The 17,143-nt window shown below is 46.0% G+C and overlaps 1 protein-coding gene across 1 annotated transcript in view; it reads left to right on the top strand.

Moving 5' to 3' along the window:
- Positions 1-12,325, top strand: part of LOC135904691 (smoothelin-like) — a 53,720-nt gene extending 41,395 nt beyond the window's left edge. The window contains exons 7-10 of the mRNA XM_065435614.1: positions 3,284-3,350; positions 4,661-4,760; positions 9,621-9,772; positions 12,013-12,325. Of these exons, the coding sequence (XP_065291686.1) occupies positions 3,284-3,350; positions 4,661-4,760; positions 9,621-9,772; positions 12,013-12,136 (443 nt within the window). The 3' untranslated portion in view covers positions 12,137-12,325. The remainder of the gene's footprint in view (positions 1-3,283; positions 3,351-4,660; positions 4,761-9,620; positions 9,773-12,012) is intronic.
- The last annotated feature ends 4,818 nt before the right edge of the window (positions 12,326-17,143 follow it).

Genomic DNA, 17,143 nt, shown 5'->3' with positions numbered 1-17,143 from the left:
GATGGCAGGCAGAAAAGCTCACGAAATGCTCACAAAGCACTCATAAAGCGTAGCATACAATCTTCGAGAGAATATACGGTACATACGTAACCACGCACTCGAAAAATTCGGTCGCACGACATTTTCGAGGAATCGTATTTTGCGGTCTTTCGAGAACAGCACAGTACTTTCCACCGACAAGCGAGACCGAGCACGCGTGTATAGTATGTTCGCGAGATCAGGTTGGGTACCTAATGCAAAGCCGCTCTCGGGAATGCCAAGATTATTCTTCCAGCAATGATCCGCATTGGCGGGAGGAGATCAGACAAGGTTATATGGAAATGCGAGAATAAAATAAAAAGGAAAGGCTTTCCCATACACCTTGATGGTCGGGTTCCCGCTTTTCTTTCTTCCTCTTATACTTTTATTCTATTTTTATTTTGCTGCCACTGTTAAGTTTCACCGGTCGTACAAACTACAGCATGAGTATAAATTACAACTTTTGACTCTTTCTCTTTCTTTTCTACCTACAGAAGCTTGAAAGAGCTAGACTGAGGGCTCTCTCCCTATCTATCTATCTCTGTTGGTTAAGAGAGAGATAACCTACACCCTCGGAGAACAAAGCCGCTCAGGTCGTTGGGGAAGGGGTGAGAGTAGAGATGCTGCGTCAGAGCAACCTCGCGGGAGGAAGGTGAATACAATAAAAAAAACACACAAGGCGCTTATACTACAAATTATATACTGTCACGCGCTCAATGCTAAAGCCTTCAAATTCCTTTTCAGAAATGTTATTGTTACCTTCTGTGTAAAGCGGGCTACATGTGCAAGCAAACAGACACACGTTTTAAATGCATTTTGAAGCTGGCGCTGCTGCTCGGCATTACAGCACGTCAAGCGCGATATAGTGCGGCGTGGAACTCCCTGCGTCATCTGTGGCGTGTTACGTAGCTGTGCGGAATTTATTGCGCGGGTTGTCTGTGTTGTACAGACATATAATAACCGCAGGGCTATCAAAGGCCCCCGATGTCTTTAACCGACCGTGGTTAAACAGTGGAATGGTATAACCTTGCTTGTTGTAAGAGTGAGTTCTTATCTTAACAATACAAGGAAAACCCAAACTGCTGCGGTTATATTTTTTTTGGCAGCGAAAAAACAATATGGAGAATAGCAAACTGGCCAAGTTTATACCGAATCATGTTTGAAGAGAAGCGCTAAAACCTGCACAAAGCGAAATAAAGACACATAGCAATTTTCGACAGTCAGTTGAAAGACGTACACCTTCACATGGTCATGTCCCAATGCATGTGACGAAACATTACAGATACGAATTTCGCCATTACGCTTGTTTTGTTAATTTGTTGTTGTTGTTGTTTTCTTCTTATCTGGGGGGGGGGGGGTGGAGCGGGGGGAGGAGGGTTCAAACATCGACATATTGAAAGCAAACGGATGGATTCATAAGTTTAGCTCGTAATCAGTGACTGAGGCAGTCAATATCGGTATATAGATCTGTGAGATAACTAAAAGCAGTAAACAAAATGACAAAACTTTCGTTTGTACGAAAAGCGAAGTCATTCGTACAAACGCGTATCCACGTACGTCGGAAGAGATCATTTTCATCGCCAGCGGCATACCGAAAACATGTAAAGAAGACAAATGTATCCGACTTTATTATCAGGTACTGGACGCAGCAGAGGAGGAGATGTCATGTCACGCCCTTTCTCGGGCGTTCCCATATCACAAAATGAAAGGGTAAGGCCTGGGGTTGAAAAAGTACAAAGCAAGCTTTGCTCTCGTATATAAGAAGGCAATTGTAAAAGCCTACGTGCAATTCTAGCAACAGATACCTCTCGTCCAGGAAACTTGGGTCACTTGGTCACCAACTGGCCTGGGTTCTAGTGGAGCAGTACCAAACTTCATTGAATAGTTCCGAGCCCATCTTCTACTCGCTCTATTCGCTGCGACGACTTGTTTCGGTTTTATTACGTCATGGGACACATGTGTTCGGTCACCCTTTCTCAATGCGACCACACCTTGCACATATATGCAACAAGTAGTGTTTTGCAAATGTTGAAATGTTCATTACATTTTACAGCGAAGCTGTTAATCTCTGGTTGGTAGAGATTTTTCATTTCCGTTAGCAAAAAAAAAAAAAATTTTCGAACCGGAAAAAAAGTGCATATCTCCTCAGTATAGCTCAGTATTCATCTCAATAAAGAAAAGCACAAAACAAGCGTCGAAACCGCATGATGAATGATAAGGCGCCTGTGAACAATCTGAGGCATGTTCCATCTACCCGCATTTGTTTCCTGATAGAGATTACGGTTGCATAAGCTGCTCCGGTGGGAAAGGGGCAACAGCAGCATACGAATCAGTGAGTGACGTCACCAAACTTCATATATAAAAAAGAGATATACTTAGCAACTTATTCAATTCATTGCAAGCCCGCTACGGGTAGACCACGCAAGGACTCCCGAAGAGGAGCATGAATACGATGAGCGTCGAAAAGTGCAAAATCGTAATGCTCAAAAACGGTTTCGTGCTAAGACTAGGCAGAACAATAAAACATTTCATATCCACATCGATGACATCTGAGTGGTTTTCCAGCAGCTTCGCTGGCCATCCCCTTTCCCAGGGTCGGGATGACGAGTCAACATTTATTTTTAGTTGCTTTCTTTCGTTTTTCGTAAGCAATATCGCAATGCCTTCTTGAGCATGCAGTACAAATGAAAACCTTGCGGGAAAATAACAAAATGGAAAACGGACCCCATCAATGCTATACTTGAAGTCAACATTCACTTTTCCAATAGTAAGACTTATGATTACCATTGAAGGAAAGGTCGTACCAATCCGCGTATGCCATTAAAATACAGATATAAATGAAGGGATGAAAAACGATATAGGCGCGTACCTTTCACCTTGCCGGTTTCTAAGTGATCTGTTCATACCCTTCCCCAGGAACCCTATACCGGCATTTATCACAAGTGAGTTGGCGACCCTGAGCAAACGGCCGGCCAGCGTAGCCTTGTCAAATAGCTTTGAATTTCCGTTCACGTAAACGCTGTAACTGGAACTGAGAGTCCTCCTTCATCTTTCCTTCATCCACGTTATTTCTCCTTCCTCAGTTTTGTGCAGTTACGGCATCCCCAGTTCGTGGCTGGCGATGACGCTCTCTTGCCGTAATCCAATTTCCGCGAACGGAGCGTTACTTAAAACCCCTGACAAGGGGATAGTAGAAAAAAAACTATTACATCTATTTTTTCTCTCTCTTTTGACGATCACTGTCACGTACTCCCGTCTCTCGCAGACGCCCCCAAAAATGCGTTCGCCAAGTTCCAGCAGATGGATGCCGCTACCAAGCCGGCGAGACCCGCGTAAGTATACAGCGATCTAAGAAGGCGTGTAGTTGCGTGCAACGGTGGTACGTTGCATAGCGAAGGTCGCGCTACGGGGCATTTAAGATTGCGTATAGCACTCAATGGCACAGCGAGGGTCTCGACTACGGCCATCACGATGCCACGAGATCTAATATGCGAGTGCTTATTGGACAGTTGCCTATGCTCCTAAGTTCACGTGCCACGTGACGCCTGCGTTTCAAAGATTGTTCCACATCCGCCGCCATGGCTGTGATTGGCGCTGTATAGCACTCCCAGGGCTAAGTCTACTACGCATGCGCAAGTACCCCCCTCTCCAAAAAAAAAAGCGGATAGGTGGACGATCGCCGCTGTAGCTCAGCAGTTAAGCATCGCACGCATAATGTAAAATTGCGACAACTTGTATTTTGTTCAAATTCAGTTTCCTTTAAAGCTTCAAAATAAGATGGTTAATTTTCCCTATGTTTTCCTTGGCTCTGGTCCCTGTTGCCTTCGTGTAGTTGTAAAACTAACACTCTCTACATATCAATTTAAAAAGTCACACGTTGTACTCTCAAAGCAGCCCTGCAACACCTCTCGCTGGCGCACGTATTTCAATCATTGCCTTTTTTTTTTCTCCTCACATTTGCGAATTGTAAAGGTGCCGCGCCGCGGCTCATAGTGACTACGGCGTTCTGCTCTTCAACACAAGGTCGCAGGTTCGACTGCCACGTTCCTATGTTGAAGGGATGCAAAAAGAAAAAAGAAAACAAGTCCGTGGGCATAGATTTGCACGCAGGTTAAATAACACCATAACGGTCGGAATTATTCGGTAGTCCTCCACTAGAACGTTTCCCATAATACAACCCCAATATCCGGCTGAGAAACGGCCAATGACAGCTTTCGTTTTTAATGACGCAATACTGCAGGCATGTCCAGCGAAAGCGTGCGCAAGAAGCGTCAGAAACGACAGGCACGCACGTGTTTTTTACGGCATAAGAGCAATATTTACCCAACCCAACTAATGCAAAAATCAAGAAATAGCTTAATGGCTCATTCTTTCAGTAAAAATGGCTGGACTGTATTACAGATTTCTAAAGCCAGAACAATACTTTCCTCCTTACACGGCGGCGTCGGATAATAAAAACGACACAACCGCGATATATACGTAGGCGGCATCATAAGCAAAGCTAGACAGTCCGTGCAACGTCTCTCGCTGTGATTGGCAAACCAATTCTTGCCGAAATAATGAAGTTCGAGCTGATACTTGGGTTACATGAAGCGTCTTACGGGACACGGTGATTAACTGCGGTGTCTCTCCGTCGCTGCAGCTTCAGCGTTCCGGTTCGTGGAGCAACGACGGCGCGAAGTGCCACCGATATCAAGGAGATGCTGCTGAACTGGTGTAAAAGCAAGACCAAGGGTTACGAGGTGAGTCATTCAGCAGATTGCAGGAGCTCCCGAACAATATTCGTCCCTCCTGGCGTACGTCGCTGGATGTACATGTCCACTCGTTTTATTTTTCTTTCTATTGCGATAGCAATTATTTGGACACTCCAGGCGCATTTCTGCCGTTGCCATTGCCGCCGCCATGATGTTCCGTATAAAGTCAAAAGGCCACGACATGTTCGCCAAGCACCGTTTGCTGTATGTGCGGTGAAAGCGTGCGAGGGATAGCCGAGGATGAAGGCTCAATCTCACGCGTGCAAGGGAGGAAACCGGGGATGCAGCACGCCGACTTCTATCGCGCGCACAACTGGGGGGATCGTTGGGGAAGGGGCGAGGGGAGTTCTACTCCGGAGGCAGCTGCGTATGGCACAGTCGCGCTCGGCCCCGCGGGCCCTATGTTGAAAGCGATCTGCGATGGGGACGGAGAGCGCCGAGACCTGGTAGCTTCGTGTGCGCTGTGTTCTCGCCGCTTAGTTCGCGTTGACGCGAGAGGCAGCGTGAAAGTCAATTCCCTCACTGCTGCTGCCGCGCTTTTACACTCCAGCGTTTTGACAGCGAGTTTCTGCGGTCATCGAGTGAGATGTGTTCATGTTTGCTTGTGCGCGCGTGACACCATGCTTGTTAATTTAGTTAGTAAGCGAATATTTACAAGTTTGTACGGCCGACAGAACTTTTATCCTTATCTTGCTATTTGCTATTAATTTGTTATTACAATCTATGCATGGCCTTTCGGGTGAAGCTGCGACTTTTTTTTTTTATGGTTTCATTGAACGTGCTGCCATGACACGTGAGGGTCTGGGCTAGGCGGGAGGACACATTTTACGCGAAGACTCGACCTGGACAATGAGATATACTAGGCCAGCGCTGTCCTAGTCGAGTCTTCACGCTCTTTGTTATAAACATAAAACGCACTCACTGTTATTACCACCCTAGATTGACGCATGCGTTTCTGCGGGAGCTTTCGCATAAGTTGAACACGTGCTCGGCGGGCCCACTGAGTAAACTCTCAGAGGGACAGGAGGGACGTGGCCGCAAACCTTCTGACAGCCATTCAACTCAGCTGCCAGCTTCGTGCGGATTCGGACCTACCCGAACGTTCAAATAGAGTCCCAATTACACTTTTCGAGTGCTCTTAAATCATGCACTAGCGGTAGCTGTAGCGACATTTGCAATATTTCCGGGATGCTTCTTGACAATATATTGTCACGTGGTAGTGACGGGGAAGAGAGAACACAGTAGCAGTACTGTGAAAGTCAAAACTAGCTTTTATTGGGCGAACCTGTGCCCACAAAACAGGCTACACTTAAAGCACAACGATAGCGGCGAACACAGTCGGCGATCGTCGAAAATCTGATCAGCGGGTCAAGCGCGTCGGCTTTTATAGAGCAGTCATCGAATGTTCCAGACTAATCGTTCGGACCCGCGCGCCTTCCACAAAGTTCTACACCATTCGCGTTACGCGATGAAATCAGATAACACAAGGTTCGGCGACAACAGACAGCCAGGTAGAAGCATCGATAACTTTCCAGAAACATCGGATACATTCAGGCGCGTCCCTCGGTGTGCGATTACAGTTGTTAAGCGGCGAAACGTGGTCGCCCGATAAAGATAAGTACACGTGTCAATATCTACAATAATTACAACGCATAGAGCGAAGCGTAGCGCATGGGCCAACGTATATACGTGCCTTTTAATGCAGGAGCATTATAAGCGGTCCCCGCACACTTTGTAGGTGTTTGCCTGACGAGAAAATGTGGGCCGATCGCGAAGGCAGTGCAGCGTAAACAAGTGGCCCGACCCCTAAGGCGGGGCAGTCTGACGCAGCGTCTCAAAGCGGTAGCTGTCCCGAGGGAACAACGCGAGAAACCGGCACGTGACACACGCGAGGTGTTTCAAATAGCGAATTTGGCACAATAGAAGCACACGTGCTATCATGGCCTAATGGTTGGAGCATTGGCATGCTTTGCTGGAAGACAGAGGGTCGATCTCGCCATCGGTCATGCACTTTAAAGCATTACGTGCGGACTTCGCCTACTTTTGAGCTATCTCAGCGTACGCGATTGCGTCACATTGCGCATGAAATCGCGAAGGAGACGAAGGGTATACGAACGTCACTTTGATAAACTAGACTGTGCATAATCGCTCGTCACGCACGCACCTGTCGAGAGGAGAAGGAGGAATAAACTTTATTTGTAAAAATGAGCTGACGGTGTAGTCGTCCGAGATGTACGGCGTCCCTAGTCCAGGATGCCGTGGGCTTGAGCCGATAGCTTGGCCCTGCTCACCAGACAATGCTGGTCTTTGGGGCTCTGGCTTGTCAGCTGGGCCTCCCACTGCTCGACGGTTGGTCCGGTTATGTGTGGTATAGCTGGGTTGTGTCCGCACTCCCATAACATGTGGTACAGGGCATTGGGCACAGATTAGAAGGCGCACTTGTAAGTGTAGCTCGCAGGATACATGAGGTGCAGCAGGGTGCCATGTGGGAATGTGCCGGTCTATAGTTTATGGAAGATCACCGCCTCTTCTCTAGTCAATTTGGGATGCGGGGGTGGGTAGGCCCTCCTGCCCATTCCGTAGTGGCTCAGGATGTCGCTGTATGTTTTCGGGTGTCGCTGTATGCTGTCGCATACTCAGAGTTCGAGGTGCCGAGTTCTGGTCTAGTATTTTTTTAATTAAATGTACTTAGCAGCAGTGGCAGCATGCCAGGCTATTGATTATAAGCTAACCTCCCCAACATACCGACAACATACATACATACATACATACATACATACATACATACATACATACATACATACATACATACATACATACATACATACATACATACATACATACATACATACATACATACATACATACATACATACATACATACATACATACATACATACATACATACATACATACATACATACATACATACATACATACATACATACTGTCGCATTTGGGTCGCAAGCCCCAAGGGTAGCGTTGGCCTGGCGGCCTGGGGCACAACTGGAAGCATCCGAAGGTGCTGGCAAAGCATGAGTCGACTGCTAACAGAACAACTTGTTTATTCTAGCATCGCAAAAGAACGGCCGGTCAGGTCGACCGAAGTGGAGAGACGGGAGAGCACGTTACTCGACGGAAGAAATCGGAGCCTCTCTCGGCGTCCGGGGCAGCTGCTTTTATACTCTCGGAGTCGAGGGCAAGAAGGAACGGCTTGCGAGAGGCGCCCGTGACAGCGGGGCACGGCGCCCGTGACAGCGGGGCACGGACGTGCATGTTGGTGCCACGCTTTGACAAGCGTGGGCACCAACATGCACACACGCACACACGCACACAGGAAGACACGTGGCATTGAAACATGCCTGGACGCGCTTGGCGGGGAGGCGTTGCGGCCGCGCTGAACGGGCCAAAATGTCCGCCGCTTTGAACGAAGCCCGGGCGTCCGTAGCATCCGCGCCGGCTATACCGCGCGTCGTAGGCGAAACGTAACAATACATACATACATACATACATACATACATACATACATACATACATACATACATACATACATACATACATACATACATACATACATACATACATACATGCATGCATGCATGCATGCATACATACATACATACATACATACATACATACATACATACATACATACATACATACATACATACATACATACATACATACATACATACATACATACATACATACATACATACATACATACATACATAAACCCGCCGTGGTTGCTCAGTGGCTATGGTGTTGGGCTGCTGAGCACGAGGGCGCGGGATCGAATTCCAACCACGGAGGCCGCATTTCAATGGGGGCGAAATGCGAAAACACCCGTGTACTTAGGTTTAGGTGCACGTTAAAGAACCCCAGGTGGTCGAAATTTCCGGAGTCCTCCACTACGGCGTGCCTCATAATCGGGACGTGGTTTTGGCACGTAAAACCCCATAATTTAATTTTTTAATACATACATACCATATTTACTCCAATACAGGTCGACCTCTATATATTGAACTTGCCGAGAAATAAAATAGTTATCATTTGAATACAGGTCCACCAATGTCTTTCCTTAAAGAACGATAAACGTTAAACATAACACATCTTTACTTACCGTAAGCTCGGCTACTAGACCTACTAAACCTCTCTAGTCGATGCCACAAGCGGCACCCTCGTCGGAACAGCCGGAGAACTCGCTTTCGTGGGATGCCTCGCAGGCGTCGTCGGCACCATAAACGACGTCGTTCTCGGTGCAGTCGCGTTCGTTGTACATGCAGAATTTTTTAACCCCTGTCTGTATGATCTCCAGGCTGGCTTTATGGAGAGCGCGACGGAGGAACTCCGTTACCTCGATACCTTGCCAGCTTTGTTCCATAATACATGTCGAGATTCTTTGCTCACAAATATAGATCGATAACTCATTTTGGGTAGGATTTCCGGCGGAGAAAGGTCGGCCTATATTCGAACACATACGGTACATACGTACGCAATGCCACACTCACGCACGCACGCTTCACCGCTGCAGTAGCGAGCGCAACAATACAGCATATTCTGGACGAGCGTGATGGGATGCTCGTGTCAAAATACGCAAATGCACCTAACGTATACTTGCTTTAGACTTATAGAACAGGAGCCGAGTTTTGACATGTGTTGAATGCATAATAACTCAACCAAGCTAATTTTTCAAATCCTCGTGTAATAACCCAACTAACTTCCTCGAGAGACATTCGATCGATGTAGAACTGCGTATACTTAACGTAACGAGAGGCGGTCCGGCATCTATCAGATGCGTGGTCTGGCGTTGTAAATTCCTGCTTATTGACTCTTTCTTGCGTGCAGCACGTGGACATCACGAACTTCTCGACGAGCTGGAATGACGGCATGGCGTTCTGCGCGCTCATCCACCACTTCTACCCTGACGCATTCGACTACAACCAGCTGGAGCCCAAGAACCGCAGGCACAACTTCGACCTCGCTTTCCGCACAGCCGAGTACGTGAGCTTGTCTTCAAGAAACTGAATCACGAAATTTACACAGAAAATACCTTTCTGTTTGTTTGTTTTTTTATTGTCTCTTCCCATAGGTGAAGCATATATTTGCTAAAATTTAGCCAGGATACATTCGGCACAGTGAGTTTGTGTTGTGGTAGAGCGGACACTTTCTTTACGGAAATTTGTTCACAGAAACTGGCGCAACTACAGGATCACTGTTTCACTTTAAAATTCATAGTTCTACATGCTGCTTTGGTGCGGCTGTTGCGATAGCCCGCCAACAAGGCTAAGTCCAACCGTTTGGCGTTCATAAGTGCGACGAAACGGTGTCGCAGCAATATTGGAGCGTTTAACATCAGAACGAGCTCTCCCGAAATCGTCATGCCGCTCACACAGGCTTTATCATAAACCAGACATTTCGAAATGACAGCGATGCCAACCACGTAATTTAAGGCGTCGACTTTCCTGTAGCGGCCCAAACATTTGTAGCGAATGTAACACTCTAATAACAAACATCGCTTTGATCCTGATCAGATATGATGGAAGTTCATCATGATCATGATGGAAGTTCAGATATGTGCCTATGCAGCCTCGTTCAATATGAGCTGCAGGACGTTGCCCTTCGTTCGAAAGGGCGCCAAAAGTACACGGCGACGCTGACATACGAATAATAGGGGAGCTAAGTACCGTTACTATTACTGGTGCATGTTGCGGTAATTTTTCTTATATATGCCGGCGCCGCCATGGTATTCTTGGAGCCCCGTCGACCACGGGCACCGAGTTGCAGCTCGCATTGAACGCCTCTGTGCATCTTGTCATGCGCGTCTCGATTTCCCTTCACTGCCTGGGCGATGGTAGCAATACTAGTTGTTGCTGTAGTGGTGGTAGTAGTAGAATAAGTGATACTAGTGGTTGTAGCGGTGGTGGCAGTAATAACAGTAACTTAATCCTCGCTGTCCTTTCCCAATCGTTGCCAAAATTTATTCTTCCAGATTGTAGAAAGCTCGTGAGCACACTGCCGTGAAGGATATACTGTAACATGCAGGCAATAACTTTCTAATGTGTATATTTCACGATTAGGCAATCACGTACTTATGGCCTCACACTAACTATCAACTTCGGGGTAGACTCGTTATAACTGAAACTGGGATAATTCAACACGTCGACTGACTCGAAGAAACCTTTCAATTTTTTTTTTGTCCGTTTTGTATTACGTGCATTTTGTAACCACCTAATGCAAACCAAGCTTACAGTTTAATCAAACATAATTAGCTTCCCAAGAACCATCAACGCCAAAAAAAGAAAAAGAAAGCGGCAATCAGATTCATGAGCAATCAAAACGCACCCATATTTGATACTCCCGCTGCCGGGTGCATTAAATTGGTCGTCATGAGGGAGGCTCTGTCGTCTATCGGTTCATGCATCTGTCTGGTCGAGTAACTGTTCGAAAACGACCAAGAATATATAGTCATACAATAACCCATCACATTATTTCCCATGTGTTATTTCGACTATATCATTCAATATTGCCAGTTGAAAAGTACATAATATTCAAAGTATCACTGGGCTCCAGAACGTCGAATCGTTGCGATTTATTTATTTATTTATTTATTTATTTATTTATTTATTTATTTATTTATTTATTTATTTATTTATTTATTTTCTAGACAGAGCTTGCAAACACTGAGTGAACCAATAGTCCTAGGCTAGCTTGGGTCCAAAGAAATAAATTTATATAAAGGCAATTCGGACAGCATAAACAACGCTGCACAAAAGTCAGACATGCAAAAATCCCCCGTTGCGGTTCTGTGCGTGTACTTTTGTATATCGAATGCACACTCTTTGTCAAAAGTATACGTACTACGTTGCCTATGACAGGCAAGCTGACTACAGACTGTTCAAAAGAGTTCCTGCGATTTGCCTTAAGTTCTAGTGTCATGAACGAGCGAAAGGGAACTCTCGTGCTCACCATCCAGAGGTCTGTATGGCCACGAGCTCCGCAGTAGCCGCACCACACAGCCGAACCAGATTTATTGTGAAGGCGCGAGCATACTTCTTGCCGGAAACTGTGCACACAGACAAACTGCTGAAAATACAAGGATCCTAACTCTTCCGATTATATATCCATACACAGTAGTCCAGAAACCACTTGGGTCACTCCGCAATGAGCAATGTTCTCGTAGCTCTCTGCGATGTCCCACGTCATGAAGGTGACGTAATGCAAATCGTTCCTTTTTCAGGGAGCAGGCTGGCATATCGCCGTTGCTCGACACGGAGGACATGGTGCTGATGAAGAAGCCCGACTGGAAGTGCGTCTTCACTTACGTGCAGAGCCTGTACCGCAACCTCGTCAACAAGGATTGACCCCTCCGTAGCGCCTACGACATACACCTATCTAGTCTTTTATTGTTGTATTTTCAACGGAAAAGAGAGAGAAAAAAAGTGAGCTGCGCGTTCACGAGTGTACAGTACCCATCGCACTTCGTGCGTTTCTGTGAGGGGCGTCACTCTAGAGATGGGCATTTTTTTGTTTCTATAAAGACGAGAATTTTATACCTGTCTCGATGTGCTTGCTTAAGTCATCGTATAGTGCACCCGTATCTAACAGCAATGACATGGTGGAGCTCGAAGAACTGCATTTTGAGTTTTATCTGTGCAAACAATTTATCAGCAGTTGCTCCTGTTTTAGTCGGTTCATACTTAATTGCAAGTAGCACCTGGCCCCGTGCGAGCAAGTCAATCCTGAGCACTTTAGATACGTTGCCACACAAGATACAATAGCGTTCGTTCTCTCCATTTCATGTAATATAGTTGCGTGTACACTGCTTTCGAAGTTTAATGTTAAAGGGAAGTTAAATTGACCGATAAGTTGGGCTATATTATACTTAATGAATTTCATAAAAGCTAGTGTTACAGCCAGCTAAGCCTTTATAAGCCATAAGAGACGCGAAAAAGAAAGACAGGAGGCGATGCCATCTGTGCCTTGCCGCAACACCGCTCGGTGACGTCACTGATTTCGACATCTGTTCTGAGTTTTCTCACTGTATATAAGTATAGACAACGTGTACATTGCCCTCGAAAAGATGTAAAAAGCTCTTACTGAGCTATTTCACGAATTTTTTCAAACAAAAGCACTGGCTAAATGAGCGAAAATTCAGCAACATCTGCTATCTCAAGCAGACGTCACGGCCGTGGCAGTCTGGGGACGACGATAACTTTGCCCGCTGTCTCCGCGAATAAACGACCCCTTTCCGTCTACGAAATGTAAGTGGAGCATTGGAATAATAATCTACCAGTCTAAATGAACTTAATACCGAGCTTTAGCGTGTCCGGTATTTCGTTAAACGCAGGCGCACTGGACGTTTTGCCAGATGGGTGGAGGCGCAAGCGTGAGTGGCCTAAGGTGCCTCGATGCATTCCGAGGAGGTGCACATTGAGGCACCTTGTAGTGGACTGCATGGTGCAGCCACCTGGTGGCGCAGAGCTCAACCAGACAAAGACAGATCTATTACTGCTTGGTAACTGCAGTAATAGCTCTGTCTTTGTCTTATTGATCGTTACGTCACCAGGTGACTGCACCGCGCAGGCCAGTCACATTTGCGCCTCCGACCATCCAGCAAAACGCCCAGCCCGCCTATGTTTAGCAAAATAACGGGCAAGCTAAGAGTCCCAAATATTTCTCCGAAGCGTCCTTTTAAACTATGCAACGGAGTGTGATTTGTCAATGTGTGTATGCGAGTTACGCGCTGTATTTTCGGTCGACTTTTCCTTCGGCGTGGTTTCTGATTTTGCGAATGTCAACGTATTGTGTCGAATGTCGATGTAAGCTGGGAAATTAACTACGTGATTGAACTCTGTTATAGTCCGGTCGTTAAATGCTCAACTGATTGTATTGCGACCGCAATAATTGGGCCGATATCATGAAACACCTCGATGACGCTACAAATAATTATTTTTGGTTCCCTAGCGAGGTAGGTATACATTCCTGTGGAGGCAAAATGGCCGATGTGGTGCGTGGCATCAAGTGATATAGGCTCACTAGGGGCTATTTACTCTCGGACATAGCTCGTTGATATCGTAGAATAGAATCACTGAAGTGATTAAAAAATATTCGACAAACCATTTTTTCAGCAAAAAGTGCCTTATAGCCATTGTTTTCCTATTGATGGAACAGAACAGTAAATGAGCTATAAATGTCGAGTTTATGCACTTCCGGACGAAGCAGACTAATTTTAATCCCTATGCTTTACTACACGAGCTAAACGCGACCCTGTAAATCTTTCTAAAAGATGTTATGCTTCTCGCAAGTTTCGCGCATACAAAGCTTACGGTAATGTGAAATTTCAAAAAAATGGCATCGCGCTTCTGGCATCTCCGCTTTCTAAAGAGACCTTACTGCACCAAAAGCAACTGTTGAGTACACTGTAAATCTCAGCGTAAAACTATTGTCGCCATAAGGTAAGCGGGAGTTCTTTAGACGATTGTGCCTTTCGCCGGCTGGCATTTAGACTTAGCATCGTGATTGATACGTAGAACACCATTCCGGAACACAAGTGACGTGACATTTTTCGTAAAAAATACTATAGACTTTTGTGCATCCGACACTTCTATTTGCGTGACCATGCTGATAATGTCTCACTGTGCCAAGTGTGGTAGCCATACGGCTGGCAAGCACGGTGCATTACGCAGTGCAGGAAAAGAATTGCTTGTCTATTTATTATTGTAAGTGCCTCAAAAAGATAAATATTTGGCCCTTGAGAGTAAAATAACACATAGAACTGTGAATAACAGCCAAACTTAGACGCGGTGGCAACGCTAAGGCGGATCTACAGCTTCCACTTACCCCTCCTACCCCCAATCCTTCTTCCGAGACATGCCGGCCTCTCAGCGCTCGCAGCATTGAGTGTGCAATGTTAGGATTGGGGGCTCAATCCCATCGCTCGTAATCAGTTGTCAAGATTGGAGTCAGGCATGAATTAGAAAATAGCTGGCCCAGGCCGCCGTCCATCTTATGCACGCCGAGGACGTTGATGAAGGGAAGGACTGCTTCTCATCGAGAACTAGGAATATGGGTTTATTTACAGTATCTACATAAGGATGTTGCAGTTCATCAATCTAGCATGGCTGCGAGAGAAGTGCCTCAGTCTAACATGACTGCGAGAGAAAGTTCACTGAGCAGCCGCATAACAGCGGCTTATAAACATTCGCCCCCCCCCCCCCCCCCTCGATCCCAAGGTGAGGGAAACATTCGTCCAGGCATCGTAAACAAGCCGCCTCTCTGCGGGACGCCTTACACAGACACACTTCCGCACAGGTTCACGGTCCGGAGCCGACGTCAGATGGACTTCGTAGAACTCGGGGCTTACTAAAGGAAAGGCGCCTTTTATTCTCCGAGCTGACCCCAGCAGCGCGCCGCCAGGTGGTCTTGCGTTTCGAACGGCGCGTGGGAAGGAGCCTCGAACTACGTTCCCTCGGGGACTCCCTCGTTCACAGCAGTCCAGGTTAGCGGTGACGGGTTCAGGCACAAAGCCTGCTTCGTCGCATTCATCTTGGCTCCAGCGACGGATAGTCGAGGACGCGCACATTGTTCTCGACAAACGGTCGTCTTAGCGACGCCGTGGCTAGAGGTTTGCGGTGGCGTTCCAGGAAAGTTGACGCCGCTGTCGCAACTGGATGGCAAAACTTGCACCTCAGGTGGGCCATTCTTGACAGCAGCAAGATCTTGCTGCTGTCAATAACGGCCCACACCATAACCCCCTTTTCAATCTCTGTGAGCATTAATGAGCTCTTATGTCTGTGCGTAGGCAGATTTGTGGAAAAAGGAAGGGAGAGTTTTGGCAGCACTGTGGAGAAGCTCGTGGCGTACCCTCAAGGCCAGAAAGTTTGAGAACGTCTGACATGTGTAACTATACAACGTTCCATCTAATAAACGTCCATATACGAGCAGAAATCCAGAGTGAATCTGAACTGACATATTAGGGCTCCGATTAGTCACTCATTGAATAGAGCCTGCACCTGGCAAAAATGATATAAGCATATGACAGAATTCTTAATGCCTTTTTTGCTTCCATATTATTGTACAGGAAAGGATCACTCATGGCAAAACAAGTTCAAAACAAATAAGTAGGTTAATTCAATGGTGCATTCTCACTGCCTATGTTCTAAGCGTCTCAGAAATGTAGCTTAGCTCCAACTAAACAAGGCATTCACATATTGGTTCTACTTAACCACACAGAACTTTCCAACAGTTCAGGTCATTAACAACTCAGAAAGACATCATGCAATTAGCTTTTCTTGTGCACATGTAAATGTCTTCATGCACAAGGATGTTCATTTAGGCAGCAATCTACTTGGAGAACAACATTCACAATTTATCGTAAATAATTTACCATACACTGATGCCTCTTGTACACATAGTGAGTAAACAAGTACTTGCAACTTTGTTGAGCTGTTAAATCAAGAAATATTACGTGGTCATGGCCACTGAAATACAAGCTGTAAACTGATTTTTTAAAAATTTAATTAAATATGGGGTTTTACGTGCCAAATCCACTTTCCGATTATGAGGCACACCGTAGTGGGGGACTCCGGAAATTTCGACCACCTGGGGTTCTTTAACGTACACCTAAATCTAAGTACACGGGTGTTTTCGCATTTCGCCCCAATCGAAATGCGGCTGCCATGGCCAGGATTCGATCCCGCGACCTTGTGCTCAGCTGCCTAACACCAGAGCCACTCAGAAACCACGGCGTATCAAACTGATTACCAAAAATATCTCTGTAACCTATAGCACAGCTGACCTCAGCCGTGTCTAAACATAATTAAACTTGCTAATTCATAATATATTTATTTCCACAGTGTATACTTACATAACTTGACTGTGGTATCGTGGTGATGACAGTGTCATATGCCACATAATATCAGTGTTCTTGAATAGTTTTGTTGCATTTTGAAAACATAATGAAACTTGTCAGATTATGCTGGAACATTCTATGAATTACCTTGGCAGCACATGTCCGAGCATATCGTAATGCTTGTGTAACAAAATGCCATGCAGTGTACTGCACACATGCACATATTTCCAGTTCAGATTCTAATACATAGACACCTACATGGCTCGAATGTATGGACAGACAAGTGTCCCTCGAGTTCATAAGTTACAAAGGCGCTTTGAAAGAACCTTTCAAAGCGCCTTTCAAAGCGTGTTTTGGATTTGGGTTGTTTTGCTTGGAATCACCCTATAACAAGCGGCTTCTGTGCTAATAATGAACTTCCAACTGCCATCATTTCTCTGCCAGCCCCCGACACAATAAAATGCTATTATCACTACGGTACATTGCACTCTCACGAGAGTGCTAAAATACCAAGAAC

This window comes from Dermacentor albipictus, chromosome 2 (assembly GCF_038994185.2).
Source record: "Dermacentor albipictus isolate Rhodes 1998 colony chromosome 2, USDA_Dalb.pri_finalv2, whole genome shotgun sequence".
NCBI classification, from domain to species: domain Eukaryota; kingdom Metazoa; phylum Arthropoda; class Arachnida; order Ixodida; family Ixodidae; genus Dermacentor; species Dermacentor albipictus.
The sequence above is the reverse complement of the archived record's forward strand: the minus strand, read 5'-3'. Positions and strand labels throughout refer to the sequence as shown.